The sequence below is a fragment of the Micromys minutus genome (assembly GCF_963924665.1).
Source record: "Micromys minutus genome assembly, chromosome: 23".
In the NCBI taxonomy this organism is placed as follows: Eukaryota; Metazoa; Chordata; class Mammalia; order Rodentia; family Muridae; genus Micromys; species Micromys minutus.
In genome coordinates this window covers 1,571,261-1,589,601 of record NC_137958.1, presented here as the reverse complement: position 1 = coordinate 1,589,601, position 18,341 = coordinate 1,571,261, and the positions used below count along the sequence as shown (strand labels likewise).

At 39.5% G+C, this 18,341-nt stretch overlaps 1 protein-coding gene across 1 annotated transcript in view; it reads right to left on the bottom strand.

Annotated features, from left to right (window-relative positions):
• Window positions 1–18,341, bottom strand: part of L3MBTL4 (L3MBTL histone methyl-lysine binding protein 4) — a gene marked incomplete at both ends in the record, with an annotated part of 378,564 nt that overhangs the window by 239,722 nt on the left and 120,501 nt on the right. Inside the window, 7 exon segments of the mRNA XM_080936343.1 lie at window positions 7,602–7,752; window positions 11,570–11,630; window positions 11,634–11,723; window positions 13,290–13,381; window positions 15,734–15,869; window positions 16,841–16,909; window positions 16,913–16,945. Coding sequence (XP_080792469.1) covers window positions 7,602–7,752; window positions 11,570–11,630; window positions 11,634–11,723; window positions 13,290–13,381; window positions 15,734–15,869; window positions 16,841–16,909; window positions 16,913–16,945 — 632 coding nt within the window.

The window sequence follows — 18,341 nt, the reverse complement described above, 5'->3', positions numbered from 1 at the left end:
TTGAAGAAAGTCTCTTTGTACTCTTCAATCTGATGAACAAGGCACACTGGATGATACAGAACAATGTAAATTCATATGCATATACGTTTTTATATATGGCCATTCCCTTCCAGATACCAGAAATAAGGAAGAAAAGTACAGCTGCCATTTATGGTGTCTTCGAGAGAGAATAAATTTTAAGTTTAGTTTTATTCTTATACTTAGCATACAAAGCAACAATTTTCCTGATGTTATTTTTATACACACTGAGTTTTTGTTAATAGACTAACCACTCCTGTTCTCAGTGTGTCTGCCCCTCCCATGCTGCCTTGCTCCCACTTTGGCTGTCACTGCCCATGTGTTCCACAGTCCTTCTCATGCTCCTTCCTTACAGCCCCCCCCCCTTCTCCTGTCCCCTGGGCCCCTTTCCAGTTTCCTGACCTCTACCCACACCACAAAGTTGATTTTAGCTTTCCAGAGGTAGTTCCCTGATATTTCATCAAACTCTGTGGGTAGCTTTACTTGATCAAAGGGCCAGATTTACCCCGGTTACCTCACTTAGCAGTACCTGCCCGACAGATGCCACAGATCTTTGTGAGACATGATTGTCCTTGTGGAGAGAACCATTACATCTTCAAACGGTTAAAAAGCTTACTAAAAGTCTATCTATTATCTACTTATCATTTCAACAATTGCCTCAGCCAAAGGTTGTCCGAAGGAACAGAAGGTGGCTTGCTCTTAGTCTGACCTGCAACTGCAATGGAAGCTATAGCTTAACACTTGAAAGTCTGTATCCATGAAATGATGCTGCATGTTTACAATCTTCCTTCCTCCCCTCACTGTTCTCCAGAGCCCTTGATAAGCCTCCTAAACAGCTGGGGCATCAACTAATATCAATCCGAGTTACTCTACTGTCAAAAGCACCAAAAGTCCCGGAATTGCATAAGCTTCAACAAATAAAGAAAATATACTTTTTCTGATGAACAAAAATGTAATTGATGACATAAAATCTTATGACCTATTAACTTGAACATATTTCTACCTAAACATACTGAAAATCCATAAACACATGTAATCTTTGAAAGATAAATTGTTTTCTGTAAAATAATTCTGGCCAATAAAGTTTGGAGCTAATTGCTACCAGAAACAAACCAATCAATGGATAATGTATAATTTTACTTATATGGTATTATCCTTAAACATGAAACATGTAGATGCATAAAACATCTATAATCCAAATCTTACACAATTTACATAATGTAAAACATTTTGTATTGAAATATCCTTACTTTTCTATCGATTTTGAGAGGCAACCTTGTTGGGTTTGCATTCTCGATTCAGTCATTTGGCTTCATATTAAACAGGTTGTTCTCTTCTTGTCTAGCTTTTAGATTTATGGCGGAGGGTGTGAGGTTATTCTCATATTCCTGTTCTGTATATGAGCGGTCTCTTTACTCCTAGTATTAAATGGTGTGTGTGTGTGTTGTTGTTGTTGTTGTTGTCTATATTTCTCAAATCTTGGCAGTGATATTGTACTGAAGAATTACTATCCTCTCACATAGATTCTGGACTGAAAATACCTCTGGTATTTGGAAGTCTAATTCATTCTTTAGAGTAGGAAAACCTTCTGCTACAAATTCATTAAATAATCTGTCTATTCCTTTTGACTTTATCTCTGTCAAATTTCCTATTCTACCCCATAGACTCCAGGTTTGGCTTCTGAAATGTATTCACAGAATTCATAGAAATTTTGGTTGCACTCCCTAAGATTTCCTTATCAATTTCTGATTACATTCTTGCTTCAGCTTTGACCTCCATCTTGGATTTCTCCTTCAAGGCCTGCTCTGATGATAGACTCCTCTCTGACTGGCCACTGTTTTTATCCCAGCTGCTGTCTTTGGCTCTTTCTCAGTGCTTTAATTTTCTTGCTGAATTTGTCTTCCATATTTTCCCCTTTCTCATATAGCTTACTGTTTTTGGTACCCTGCCGATGGTCTTCTCAAGGATTGAGGTAGATTTCTTAGCCCATGCATCTGTGTTTTAGGTTTCTATGTGGTCATTAATCTGAATTCTTTCTCAGACATTTCTGCTGTCTCTGTGATTCCGAATTCTGTTGCCGGGGAGCTGGGTAGCTGAGGATGGGTCAAGGTGAGCAATTATGTTGTTGATGTTCTTTTATCTCTTTTATCTCTTATCAATTAGAACGATTTGCCTTCTGGTTATAGTTTATCCTTCTTGCAACTCTATTTCATTGTCTTGTTTTCTACGAATACTCCTAGAGGGAAGTTTGCCCTAAATCCAGCTGTGTAGACTGGACAATCTTGTTACTGGTTCGTGGCTTGGATCCCAGAGATGATTCTGTCTTGACAGGGTGACATCAGGATTGCCTGTGAAGCTACATCTTGACTATCAGAATGTCTCAAGGGAGTCAAATCCCCATCACAGGATGAGCCTCATGTACCACTTGGGGTAAAGCTAAATTTCTAGTCCCATAGTGAATTCGGTGAGAACTGGAGTCAAACCTGGAAAGATAAACTCCCTAGTGCAATAATGAAGCAAATGTTATGGAGTAACTACTGATTAGGTTTAAGGCCCAGTCCACAGAAGAAATGCTTAGCTCAGCTATAAATCTGACCACGAACTCTTTGTTGGGGAGTTCCCAGGCCACAAAGGTGAATCTAATGTCATTTTGCTAGCTGAACATAGTACTGAACTGGCCTCTACATTTGTCTCTATTCCAGACAATTAGTGCAAGGCTCAGGCCTCATCACAGAAACCTTTTAAGGAATAAAGATATAATTCTCAACTGTACATGAGATGTTTTCCTCACATATCCATCTCTAAAAGACCCATCTGGGAACATCAGGGAAATTTCAGAGCCAAAGGTAGGGAGGAGTGAGGTGGAATGGTATTTCACAGGCATGAAAACACCCAAACACTCATAAATCACTGCAGCTCTGACTGTCTGCCATGCCTATCAATGGTGAAGCATGGGGTAGGAGAGCTCCTGGGTCTTCAACACTAGCTGGGGAGGTACATAGCTGACGGCTGCTGGAAGAAGAAGAGTCAATTTATTTAGAGGATTATTCACTGGTTCAGTTTTATTTAGGTCATTCATGCTATAGTGAATGGCCAAATCCACATGTGGACAGGGATAGTAAAATTCAATTCAGTTGGCTATCAATAAAAGAGAGAATGAGAGGGGAAAAAAACCCACAAAGTTAGGAAGGGGTTGCTGGGTAGAGGGTCATTTTAGAGGAAGTTGGAAAAAAAAGATTGAGGTGAATATGATCAATATACATCCCAATAATGTGTAAAATTATAAAATAATAAATAAAATATTATATTAAAATAATGTACATACAATAATTACTTCCAGTGAGATTTATCCCACTAGATTTGTATAGCATGAGAATGTATGAATGTGCTCATAATAAATTAATACAGTAGAAAACCATCTTTATTTTCAAAAAAGTACATAAGCTAAAAAGAAAATAACATTATTTCATTTGACCAAGTCTATTATATTTAATTGTAAAAGACTAAAATCTTTTTTAAAATTTGGGGGAGCTCTACTCTGTGGTATACTACCAAAGATAAATTAAACAGGAAACAAAAGACATTGAGAACACTCAGCAGTAAATGAAAGTCCCTCCATCTGCATATGATATAATCTCACAGATAGAAAACCATAAGGAATGCCCCAGGAGAGTAGTAGAGAAATTCAGAAAAGCTTCAGGATAGAAGATCAATATGAAGAAACAAACTATATTTTAATACTAACAATAAACAATCATGAACTAAAATTGATATAAATTTGATTTATAACACCATAAAAAAGAATAGGCTCCAGAGATAAGGTAAGAAAACAAAAGACCATATGGATATGCATAAAATCTTTTCAATAAACTATCAGCATGCTGAATCTAACAACCCAATAAAAGAATGGAATATAATAAAAATCAGGTAGGCTTCCATGCTAAAATACAATTGTGATTTATCATAAAAAAATCAATCAATGGAATGATTACAGGAAAGGACAAAAGAGAAAACTATAAAACCCTCTCCATAAATACAGAAAGACATAGGGTAAAGTCAATGGTGGGAGGCAGCTTGCTTTGTTTTATCCAGGAAGGGAGTAGTATACTGTAGGAGGGTATGTGTAAGTGTTCAGTGGGAATTTATGAAAAAATCTCAAACAAAGGGAAATCATCTTAATCCAAGAAGAGATCTGACTTCAAGCTAGCATCATAGCAATGGTGAGATGTTGGAATCTTGTTCATAAGAAGCAAATCAAGCAAGTTCTATGTCCACTCACACTGCAGACACCAGATAAACAACTGAGCAAGAAAGACCAGCTACAAGCAATCAAACTGCAAATGAAGAAGCGAAGGTACCTCATGACAGACTGCATGTCTGAAAACCCATGGAAATGTTCAGAGACACAAATTACACATGGATTGAATAAACTAATTCAATGAATTTGCAAGGTAGAGCATAAACACATGAGATTAGATACCTTTTCCACTTGATAACAAGAGAAGTTAAGAAACTATTCCATCTATAATAGCATCTGAAAATAAAAGCTGTCCAAGAGAAAATTTAATAAAGGCGGTTTTTAAACAGTTGTTAACTAAGACCTAGAAAGCATTAAAGAAAAACCTTAAAGATAGCCTAAAATTGAAAACATCTCATCTCTATGCATCAGAAATCTCAGTGCTAAATACTGTATTTTCCAAAGCAATCTATGTATTTATTTCAACCCTGTCAAAATGACAAGTTATTTCTCTTGAAAAAGCCAATCTTCAAATTCATGGGAGCGTTAAATAGTCCCAATGAAGAAACAGTCTTGAAAATTAGGAATGAATTTGAAGAACTCACAATTGCTACTTACAAACTGGTTTACAAAGTGTCCCTGGCACATGCATAGAAATATTGTCTACATTCTTTTTGCATTTGTTTATGGCACTAGAATATTGTATATTATATCTGCACTTGCTTCATGAGGTACAACCGTGATTTTAGAAACGAACCCAACCTTCTACAGTAAATTTAGTCTCACAGATGCTACAAGGAAGATTCAAAAGAGAAAGAATGGTCACTTCCATAAGAATGCTTAGGAACTGATAACAGAGTCAAAAGAATGAACGGAACAGTTGTGGGTCATGTGCTGTAAGTCACGGACCAGTGACTTAAACCCACAATTCATATTTTGCCTGATAGTTGACAATAAACTGACTTAACAATAAAATGAAGTGGCAGAAGGACTAGATAACATGAACACAATGTGTGGGAGGATGCAGTGGTTTGACAGTGAGCCACTGTCCTCTAATGTTATCCAAGTGACAGTCCCCAGAGCAGCACTGTAGAAAACACCAACTGTTGTGAGGCAATGCTTAGCAGACTTTCCATTAGTTCACTGGGGCCATGAGACACTTCTCAGAGAACCAGCTGAGTTCCTGGCAGTGGCCTGTTTTAAAAGAACAAAGTCCGACCTGCCTTTCTGATACCCGCTTTGTTCTGGCTGTACCATTTGTTTCTCCTTATCCCCCAGGCACTGGCTTCTGTTGCCCAGTCACCGGCCATGTCTTGATGGAGTGACATGGAGTGACAACTGGAGGGAACTGTCAAGGACACCAAGCCACCAAGCCTCCAAAACTACACAAACATACTTTCTCCTTATGAAATCCTCCTCCCCAAATATCCCATTATAGAAATGTGAAATCAATGCAGCAGGCAGTATCAAGACTGTGAGAACGTGAGCTGACAGCTCAGCCGTTCAGAGTACGTGCTGCCGTTCTCCTGAGGCACAGGAGTTGGGTTCCCAGCACCCCTGCAGCTGGTTTCTACCCCTGTACTTACAGCTCTGGGAAATTTTCTGAACTTAGAAAGCAACTGCAAGCCTGTGGCATACATTCACACAGACACACAAATACACACTTAAATGAAAACAAATCCTTTAGAAAGAATGACAAATGAAACATATAAAATAAAGCATGCAGCATTTGTAAAGCATCTGTATGGCTTCCATCACAATCCACAATCGCCCACTCAGAATATACACACTTTTAGACAACAAGAATATCATATTTGAATGTTAAAAACTTTAAAGAAGAAATTTGAAGTGGTTAGAGGATTTGAAGAGAAATTTCTCATAAGAAATATACAAATGACAGACAAGCACTTGAGAAGCTGTCTAACTTAAAAAAAAAAAAGCACAAACCCAAATAAAGCACAGCAAGTTTCTACTCTGTATCTAGCAGGATAATGCTTCATTAAAAGAAGGAAAGGGAGACTTATTCAATGTGGCCATATTGGAAGAGATATTAACACATCTAGGGAACTCCCCAAGTGCATCTTTGGGGTCCTGAAATGAGATCAAAGTTTAAACTTTGGTTTAACTTGGAGAGCCAAGTATGTGCAGATCTAAGTAGCCAACGCATGGTCCCAGTCACTGCTGACCAATCAGTCTCTAGAACAGTGTGAAATCTCTTTCTGAGAGATGACACCCCCTCTGGCTGGTACCTTATCCTTCCCTCCCCATGAGATTATTTTAACCGTAAAAACACAATATAGAAAAGGGTGGCCAAAATGTGGAGGGTGGGAGTGGGGGTGGGGGCAGGAATCCCATTTCTTGCAGGAATGTAAGATAACATAAACTCTTTAGAAAAGTTTCTCAGATATTGAAAACAGAATTACCATGTGAGACTCAGCAATTCCTGATTCTAAGTATATAGATATACTAAAAGGAAAGAAGACACATGTTCAATAAGAAAACTGAATGTAAAAGCCTCTTTGGCATTATAGTGAACCAAAGGTTACAACGTAGCCAAACATCCAGCACCAGAGAAGCTTGCAAATACCCTGTGTTAGAGTACTAGAGTGCTCAACCAGGAGGAGCAGCTGCTGATGACTCCAGCTGATGACGTGGTTGCCACTATTGTGTGCTGGGGCATTTTCCAAGGTCAATTGTTGCTGTAGTTTGCAATAGTGCACAGCTGGGTGAGGCCAGTGATAATGTTTCTTCTTGAGGGTACATGCAGAATCTACTGGCAGTAGGATGAAGCATCCAGTGTGATGTGATACTAGCTTATTTCTCTTGTTCTAGCACATAGCATCAAGCTCTGTGGGCAACCAAGATGAGCAAATATCTCTGTAGTAGGATGTAGAGTCCTTGGGTATATGTACACCAATGGGACAGTTGGATCTAGCTAGTACTGAACTGCAAGCCCCAGGTCTACTGGACAACATTGACAGTGCTGGAAGGAGCTACTTACACTACCAAGGAAGAACAACCATTGGTAGCACCAGCTATGAGCCCTGTGAGCAGTAACAACCTGTGTGCAAGACATGCTCACTGGTGCAAAAGTGGCACGGCTGTGAGAGGAGTAACACCCCACTTTTAGTTGGATTGAAGCTCCTTCCACGAAATGGAACTCATACTTTACACAGGTTATGAGGTCAAGAACCTGAGACAAGACAGGTCACAGGACCAGGACAAAATTTACTGCTATTAATCTATAAAGTAAATCAGCAGTAAAATGATATATCTCTGTACCCACAGATCCGTACATTGTTCAGTCTCATCATGGGAGCTTCCTCCTGCAGTTGGTGGTAATTACCACAGAGACCCCCAACCAGACAACATGCAGAGAGTGGGAGACTTTGAAGTACTGACACCTCTTAGTGGGATGTCTTTATCACTCCTGTGCAGAGTAAAAAGATCATAGTAGGAGCCAAAGGTATTTGCTGGCTCCAAGCAAACAGCACTTCCTAGAAGTAACAAGGCAAATATGAGCGCGTAAAGACTGTGACAACATGCTTAAGACCTGCACAAGCTCAAGCCAGACAAAGGCCGCAGCTCAAAGAAGTAGATACCGAGTCCTATCCTCACACAAGGCTCCTCACAGTTGGTAGTTTCTAAATGAAAATCAGTTTTCTTCAATAAAGACAATAGATATGTCAAAATACTCTAACACAGGCCTGTGTGTGTGTGTGTGTGTGTGTGTGTGTGTGTGTGTGTGTGTGTGTGTGTGTGTGTGTGTGTGTGTTTTAAGAGAGAAGCACACTGAAGCCTATTTCAGCTCAGCAGCAGTGGGGTACCATCAAGAAAACAAACCTAACTGCAGGAAAGAATGTGATACAGAAGAGCCCTCATTCATTGCTGGTGTGGATGTGAAGGAATGTTGCCCACATGGAATTTTCTTTTACAACTTAAAAATACATATACAATCCATTATGATCCAGTCACAATACTTCTGAGCATATATTCTGAAGAATTAATGCTAGCCTACAATGTAGATATCTGCATACTTCTATTTATCACAGAACAATTCACTCTAACCAAGTTATAAAGTCCACCTGCATACCCAGCACCAGATGAACGGGGAAGTACTCTATCTATACACTATGAAGCTATGAAGAACAGGATTATTTTATATATAGAAAAATGGAACTGAAGATCATAATGCTAAGTGCTATATCTGTGTCCTACCCAAACAGACACGGCAGCACTTCCCTAGAATATATGGAATCAGTGTGGGTTGGAGAGAAGATAAAACTAAAGAATAGACTTCTAAGACTTCTAGGGACATGGAGGAAAGGGACATGGAGGAAAGGAGGCTTAAGAACATAAAAGTGGTTGAAGGAGACACAAGATACCATCCCCAATCCTGAAGCTATCTCCGAATAATTCTCCATCTCTCTCTCTCTCTCTCTCTCTCTCTCTCTCTCTCTCTCTCTCTCTCTCTCTCTGTCTCTCTCTCTCTGTCTCTGTCTCTCTCTCTCTCTCTGTCTCTGTCTCTCTCTCTCTGTCTCTCTCTGTGTCTCTCTCTCTGTCTCTCTCTCTCTGTCTCTCTCTCTTTCTGTCTCTCTCTCTCCCCCCTCATGCCCCCTCTCTCCCCCCTCTTTCCCCCCTCTCTCTGCCTCCCCATCTCCCTCCCCCACTCTCAGGTTGTTGTTTATCCCTTAACCGCAGGCCCCATGCCCAGCAGTAGATGGCCAACACAAATCAAACTCAATTTTAGTGTTGGGAGCCATTTCATTATTTGCTTATATGTCACAGTTTCCGATTTTGTTTCTATTGTTTTCTGTTTGTGAATTGTGTCTCGGTGCCTGCATGTGTTTCTTGTGCTTTCCCATAGACTCTTTCTTATTCTGTCTGCTTATTTGTTTGGTTTTTCCTATTGTGGTTTGATTTAGTTTTTATTACTTTTATATCCCTGTTTGTACGCTAATGAAAGAGGGAAAGAAAGAGTGTGTATTTGGTTGGATGGGGATATAGGCAGGATCTGGGAGGACTTGAAAGAGGAAAACTCATAATCAGAATGTATTATATGAAATAATCTACTTTTAATTAAAAACAGAAAGTAATAAAGAGATGATTGCAACCCACACATTTTATTCACATTTGGAAAATGTTCACAAGACATCATTTACTTTGTACAATAATATTAAGCATGTTTTGAAATTTTCAAAAGGACTTAAAGATTTCAAAAGTTTGTAACTATTTATGCTAAAAAAAACAACCCCTGTTACACTATAGATACCATATCCTGCTTTTTACATTTATTCCTGTATATTATGTATGGAACAAAACCAGATTTTTCCCGTAACATTTGTATGAAAAATGCTAAAATTAAACAGTGTCTAGTCAGCTCTTTTTTCTGGTATGATGGTGGGGCACTGAATCTAGAACCGCTGGCACTCTGGAGAAGTCCTGTGCCACAATGATACCTCAACTAAATCCCTGGTTAAACCATTAGTCTGGCTTGATGAAAGGTGTCTGGCCAGTCAACTTTCTATATTTTTACATTGTTACACTTCAAAGTGTAAGACATTTAATAATCTTATGATTTGATTAATGAATTATGTTATAAGATATACCTGGAAATAGTTACAAGTCCCTTTCCCTAGCAATGACAGTTCCTGAGTGAGCCAAAACTTGTCTCAAGTTTGCAGAAGACTGCTCAATACATTCTATAAATACTGTCCATTTATGTTTAGACACTTGGTGGCTGATAGTACTTCCCAGCATTTTTATCTGCTTACTGTGCCATGAAATATTGTTACCAGGATGGGGGTTGGCAAATATCTACTCACACAGAGATGACTTCAAAGAACATGAAGTCTGCTCACCTTGGGGTGTGAGCAGATTTCTTCTGCTATCTTGACACCAACCAACTGGCTGGCTACAAGGACTGTTAACATAACATTTGCAAACACAGGATTGTGTTTACATTAACAGAACTGGGTGTCATGGTTAGAATGGACTGTGGTTTAATTGTAAAATGTCACTTACTTGCTTACAGTGTCCACCTATCATCACTAACTGTAAAGGTTGAGGGACCTTCCAGGTATGGTACATGACAGGTGCAGACCAGAGGAGTGAGCTGTACCAGGAGAGCTGATTCTCATTCCATCCTGGGTGGTCAGCTTCCTGAGTAACCACACGGTGTAAAGTCCAGCCGAGCTCCAAGTACCCCAGCCACCAGCTGTTCCCATGCCATGTCCTCTCCACAGTCTCAAACCCTTTGCCCAAATATTTCTTCCTCCTCCCTTTGGTTGCTCCAATTGAGATACCATGACAGTGACAGAGAACTAACAGAAACAAAGGATGAAGGCCACACTGGACATAAAGAAGCCCCGTGGGAAACAGCACTTCACAATTAGCAAATTGTGAAACAGAAACAGCTTGAAATGGTGGGCCCTTATACTGGGTGACCAAACTGCTCACTTGCACAAGTTTCTTGCAGTTTGAAACTGAAGGGGTCACATAGAGCTGACACGGTGATCCCTGGGATAAATGTTTTAGTGAGTCTCTTTTCTCTACCTGTACTATTAACAAAGCCAACTATTAGCAGAAAATTCCAGAAGCAGACAGAACAGCCGAATGGGACCCAAGGTAGCTCCACTTTTCTTTTACTTTCCAAAGGCTCTGGAGTAGTCTAGGGCACAGAAAACCACTTCTCTCTTTCTGTTTCTGAGTTCAGAGGAGAAAGACAGACACCCATCAGGCACCTGCCAAGCTGTAGCTTCATTGGGGATTTTTCAGTTGTTTGCAACTCACACTGGAAATGTGACAAAAATTGTTTTTGCCACTCGCTAGTGCATATTTCAGGGTTTTATCCGGTGCGTCCTCACAACTTGCTAGTCAGTTTCAAGGGTTTGTGGTGTACATTTCTCTACTTCCCACAGGCTTTCAAACCACTCATTGCCATTCTCCTCGGAGCCTTTGTGCAAAAGTCTTTATTCAATACTTTTCAGACGCACCCCCACACACATAAACCAACCCTGAAACTTCTTAAATTCCTTTTCTCAAATGTATTTTCTTTATAATCAGATAAAACATGGGAACCATCCCTGATTCGCTGCCATTGCTTCAGGGAAGACGCCACTGAGTAATTCCACATAGGATGAGGAAAAATGGAGGGCTGTTCTTTAACTCAATAATTCAAGTGGAAGAAAGGTAGGGGAAAGCCAGCTAAAGAGTCCTTGATGTGAGTTACTATGAAAACGCTTGCAGCATGTGTAAGTGAATTTTGAATGCTAACTATGATGCGTGCAAAGCACGTGCATCCTGATATCTCACCGCAAACAAAGCTATTGTCCCAGCTGTCAAAATGCACCCGCACTCGGTCTTCCACGATGTCTTAGATGGTGGCCACACACATCAGGCAAGGGTTCCTCCTGTCCACAGCCTCCAGCTTCATCCCAACCTGAAACTCCTTTGGCACTGGACCATTCTAATAACAGCAACATAACAGTGGTGGTGGGGGGCAAAGAATCGAACAGGTCAACCAACAGCGCTGAACCACGGTGGGGAGTTCTAGGTCATTTAAAAACCAAGGTTGACACAGTATCAGCACTTACCTAACTCAATAGGAAGCACAATGCAAAGGCTCCTACACTTAAATCAAAGACATTAGCTTCCCAATGGCTTTTCGCTTTACTTATATACGGAGATTATCTTTCCCGATCACCTCCATTTTAATGTTTAGTTCTTACAGCAACATGAGCTGATTGTGAGACTCAATGTTCAGTGAATATAGTTACATTAAAGGGTAAAATGTATCATCAATTCCCCATAGACTAATAACACTTCCAAATACCACTATTTGAAGTGATGGAGATTATGCTCTTTAGCATTAAAAAAATGGTTTAATTTGGTAATGAGATTCAAAAATAGTGCTTTCTCAATATTTAAAGAGTGTATTGTTTTATCAAAAATTATAGCTACAAATACAAATTATTTTAATGCCTGTATTTTTCTAACAGAACACGTAGATTATGGCTAATGTAACTCTTCCATTCATATTAAATAGCTATAATTAGCCAGTCTTGTTGCTTTAAGATGCACACAATACCAGAGACTAGAAGGTCTCATCTATCTCTTTATTATCTATGCTGAAGCCTGTTTTATTTTTTAATTATCTATTAGTTGATTCTATTTTTAAGGTGGCATCATATTAGTAAAGTCTTTTTTCTTGACAGATAAATCTATAGGAGGCATAAACACCTAAAATTAGTATCAAGACCAAGAGAGGCAAACTTATAGAATTTTGGTAAGGAGTGTACCAGGTACAGGACCCTCAGTGGGTAGGGCTGGGACACCAGGCAAAGGAAAGAGAGGGTCCCTAGAAAGCAGAGTGCACTCTGGGCTTCACCCTTGCTTCACTCTCTCCTAAATGCCCCCTCCCTGCTGAGAGCAGAGAAGGGCGGGGCACTTAACATCCACTCTCCACTAAAGGTTCCCTGAGATGCTTGGGATACAGAGCGTAAGGTATGTACTCTAGCCAAAGCCTGCACAGCATCTCTGATTTGGCTGAAGATTCCATGCAGACTCTACTCTAGCCACACACACACACCCCCCCCACACACACAGCATCCATGAAACTGCCAAATGCTTCTTCTATGTTCATTGTACTCAGACATATTTGTGGTGCACTTGACCGAGTCTGTCTGGAGGATCTCCAGCTTCAAAACACCAAAATTAAGCGTAGAATACTAACTTCTTTTTAACTAGCAAAAAGAGGAAAAATATTCATGAAAGATATTTTAAATAAGTTTTAGCAGGCTTAATTTAAGTTAATTTTTCCAAATTATTGAATTGCATTGCTGAAGGAAAAACAAAAACATCATAAAACAAAAAGACATTTACCCAGGGAAGTTTACATAATATATTGAGGAAAGGTAAAGGCAATTAAAACATTCCATAACTTATGTGGTTTATAATATAACAGACTATAAAGCAGTTTTTAAGATTTGAGCTCAGTGAAAATAGGGTTTATGCAAAGGAAGAGAATACTCACAGAAGTCCTGTTTCCGAATAATTTCTTAGGAGCATTTTGCAATCTACAGGTCTTCATGTAACTCATCCAGACGAATTTCTCTTCTCTATAGTCTAAGAGTGTACAGTAGTCAAAATACCCGGGGACAGCATCGTGCATACTTAATCTGTTATTAGTCCTACACTCCATCTTCCAGTCTACACTCATTAAGTCCTTAGCTCACAGCAAAAGATTTGTATTAAAATCTCCAAGTTGTCTTAATGTCTTCAAATGCCTTAAGTTCAAAGTTGTTTTCCTATAATATTCATATGTCAGTCTCCACAGATGGTTAATATCCACTTATTAACTTACTTCGATTATAACAGACCATAGAGCAAATTTCAAAGCTCAAGGGGGAAAAGATTTATATGAAGAGGATACTCACAGAAATTGTTTCTGAATAATTTCTTAGGAGCATTTTGAAATCTACAGGTCTTCATCTTTCACTAAGGCTTTTAAAGAAAGGAGAATGGACAGGAGTATCCAAGTGGTTACCTTTCACTAGGAGGCCGTGTCACAAAGGCAATGAGAGGTCCTGATGCTATGGTAGCTGGGATGGTCAGATGCTCTGCAGAAATTAGAAACTCTTACAATCCAAAAGCCACTTGGCAGGACCAACTTTCTGTTCCTAATCTTATAAATTATCCAGTAAAAAAATCTTATCTTCCCAGATTAAGTTAGGGCATCAGGACTGGGGGCTTTTGGAGGGCTGCAGGTTCAGAGACTGGTTACCTAGACTGGGCTAGATCTAATGCTCAAGTTAGCCATTTCTTGCTCTCTTCTGCATGAGAAATAATGCCCAATGACTAAACTTTTGGAATCTATTAACTCTGAAGGTTACTAGCTTCCACCAACCAAAAAGCTAAGAATACCATCAGCATGCTGGGCTTACAGAAAAGCTTCCCACACCTCTTCGACCACTGTCTCTGATACACTCAGCAATGCACTTCACGATTGCTTTGATTTTATGACTTAACTATTTCCACGTTGAAATATGGTCTTTGGAGCAACCTAAATCTGTGTTTCTGGGCCATGTTCATTCAAAATGGCTTAAAATCTCTTATTCCCTTTAAAGCAGTGGTTCTCAACCTTCCTGATGCTGTGTCCCTGAATTACAGTTCCTGATGTTGTGGTGACCCCCCAAAAATAACATTATTTTTGTTGTTACTACATAACTGTAATTTTGCTACTGTTGTGAATCACAATACCTGATGTGTAGGATATCTGATATACAACCATCAAAGGGGTCTCTCTACCCACAGCTTGAGAACCTCTGTTTTAAAGACAGAGCTGTGATTTCTACATTGACTTTAGTGACCCCAGTTACACAGCATTTGTATTTCCATATGAAATCTACAAGCCAAAACCTTTGTAGAGTTTAAGATTATATTCATGCATTGAGTTTTACCTGTTCCACCATGGTTCTCTGTAGTCTCCGGGAGGTCCCATGCTAGCCAAATACCCTCCCACACTCTAAGACATCTACTCTGGCTTCTCTTCTTGACGGGGTTTAGAGTGGGGCAAACTACTTTCTCATTTTGTTGTTTGCCTTGGATCCTGTGACTTCAGAGAACCTATGTGTATAATAGCATCTGAAAGAGTATCCCTGGGGCCTTACTCAATTATTTTCTCCCTGAAGAACATCCCCATCGAACCTGAATCCTTGTGTTCGTTTAATACCCATTAAAAGCACATGCTAAGGGTTCCAGAATGCCTCCTGGATGATTGAGGCTACTCTGTCTCTAGATCTCATGAACTCCAGACTGCCTTCAGCCCCAGGCAGATTCAAAAGGATACCTGAAGGATAGGGAGACTGCACACTAAACCTGAGACGTGCCAGTTATTCAGCAACCTAACACCCAAGCAGGAAACAAGGTGCAGAAATTGGTTATACAAAGAAACTGGACCAAGGCATCTCCCAGCCCTAAAGGACTAGCCATAACTGCCCGGCTTGGGTATCTCACAGGAAACAAAAGACAGACACAAAACTATTTCCCACCAAAACAAAGCATATTATAGTCTCATTCTTTCCATTATTTCCAAATTTGCAGCAAATTTGGAATAAATCAAGTTTCTTCCCCGTGTGGGATCATTGATAGAGTACAATATTTCATTTTGAGCACAATTTTGGACACGATTTCTTGTTTTAAAGATTAATACACTTTATATATAATCAGGTGATCCTAAACAATTATGTTTTTACTGTAAATCCCTAACCAAAATATTTGACTTAGAGAGACACAGACTTTTCTGTTACACTCATCTCTAAGGCATTGTCATGGTCTCAGCCTCTTTGTAGATAAAACTTACATTTGGAAAATCAATTCACACCAGGCTCCCCTGTTACTATTTCCTGAAAAGGTGTTAAAATAAAACTGAAATGGCAGGTGCCCCTCCTTGCAGCTGATAAATGTGCCCTGGCTTACCCCCAGGGAGGTGCAGTTCCTGCTTGGTCTTTTGACACCATCCCACTGGGTGAATGTCAGGGAATCCAGCATTGGCCCAGAAACCATAGCAACTTAAATAACCATCAAAATGCAATCTCAACCAGTAACCACACACCTGAAACAGGAAGTTTACAGTTGCTCCTTAAATGTCATGAATTTGAAAAGGGCCCAACACTGAGAAAACATTCAAATGATTAGAGGGTCCATCATTATGAACCAACCCATGTATCCTTCCAAACATTTTCATCAGAGAACAAATGCATGTGAAATATGATATATGATTAAATCACAATAGTGATGCACAGCTATCTAGAACTTTCTGCAAGGATATATATATATATATATATATATATATATTCTTTAGACTGATCTAGGAATCTGGAATCACATCAGATGTTGCTAATTGATTATTAATTCAGTACCTGCCAAATGTTCCTGTTCGCAAACATATCTTCTGCTGATGGGTTTGCTTTCTACCTCAAGACAGTAGAGGCTGAGATTGGAAACAGTGTTAACACATGAGCCCAGAATATTTAACACAAACATAAATAACTGAAGTCTGAGAAATGCATCCCTAGACACTCAATACACGCCTATGAGCCATTGTCACAGCATAGAACGTGTGAACGTGTCTTTCAAGTTCAGTGCTTCTTCTGATGTCATAATGTGCTGAGTCAACATGACATTTGAAAATCTATTTTCATCCACAGCAGTTCTCTGTATATAATTTTCACAACCTAATTTTATTTATGTAAATGTTTATCCACAGACAGGGATTTATATACAGTTCTCATTGCTTCACCTAAAATGTGAATAATTGTTTAACAGCTGGAAAGAACAGTATGGGATCCTTAGATTATTACCAACTTTAGGTAAGATCTACTTTTCAGTTAATTCAAGGATGAATATTAGTTGATGAAAACATTAGAAACTTTATCTTAAGAACAAAACTATATAGAAACATTTTTATACATTGTTGACTGAAATAATGGACTGGGACTCATTTACTACAGCAAGTTTTACTAAAACCTCTTATTTTCTGGAAAACTATCCCATGTAACATACCCAGGCAGCAGCCGTTCTTACCTCTGCTACAGACAGCACACAGAACACAGACAGACGTCGGGCATCAATGCCTTCCAATCTCATTCCAACCTAAAAGCCACTGTCATGCTCCGGAAAGGACTGATCCTAGGAAATTCCATGAGACAATGTCATCCACTGAGAGTTCCCCACAATTTAACACAGAACTTTTATGAGGAACCTAAAAGTAACAGGACTCCATAACAGCAGACTAGGAAAATAGCTATCAGAAACTGGGAGGAGGATGAGGAGCCAAAGAAGATGCTACTCAAAGGGCCAAGGCTGTACTTAGTAAGAGTAAACGGTAAGCATTAAAGGCAATGAAAATGCACATAGTGTGTCTGTGTGTCTATGAATATACATACATACATACTTACAGAATACATACATACATACCCTGTCACCATGTTGTAACAAATAATTACATATGGTTATAATTTGTCAAAGTGAGATGATAGAAATTTAAGAAAGTTACCATGTAGTTTAGAAGCTGAGTTTCTAGAGCACAATATTTATCTTAATTCTTTGATAATCTTATTTATGTATATAATGCATCCTTCCCCAAGCTCACCCCAGATATACCTCCTACCCCATTCTAACTTCATACGCACTCCCCACACCCACACACACAATGACCTGCTGTATACAATGTATCAGGACTGACTTTTCCTTTAAGACAGCAGCTAAGGTTAGGCGGAGACAGAGCCAGGGTGCACCCGGTGGCAGGGATGGGGACTCAGAAGGGTGTAATCATAGAGCAGCACCTGTTATATCTCTGCAATCATGCTTGTCTATTGCCCCGCCCTACTGTAGGCCACAGGAAGTACATGAAAGCTGTAGGCCCATCATCCTAGTCAGGTGAGCTCTGCATGACATCAAGTCAGTCTTCCTACGAGAAGTTCCACCTAAAGGAATTCAGGTTTCCTTCTGCCTTGTACCAGGAAGCAAGATGTTTCCAGTTGGTTGCACTGGCAAACCATTCCCTCTGGCCTAACAGTATGTTAAAACAGCATACAAGAGGTGACTCTCTCCAGCCATGATGATTCATGGGGGATGTAGGCCACCAAGACATTGAATGAAGGGGACACTAGTTGACAGAGAAAACATCTACTCTGATAGTTGTAACTTTTCCAACAGAGTCAATACTTAAGTATTTGAATGTAGCATTTCTTTTGTTCTGCATTTCCTGATGCACAAGTATGTATGCAGGTATATGTGCTTATGTGTGTGTGAGTGTATACATATGTGTGTTTGTGGGGTTTATGTAGTGTGCTGTGTGTATGTATGTGTCTGTGTCAATGTGTGGTGTGTGTGTCTGCGTATGTGTTTGGGTGTGTCTATGTGTGGTGATTGTGTCTGTGTAGTATGTGTATTTGTCTGTTTGTGGTATGTGTGTCTATCTGCTGTGTTTATGTGTCTGAGTGTGATATCCTAGTCTATGTGTTATGTGTGTGTGTGTCTATATGTGTGTGTATGTGTATGTGTGTATGTATGTGTGTGTATG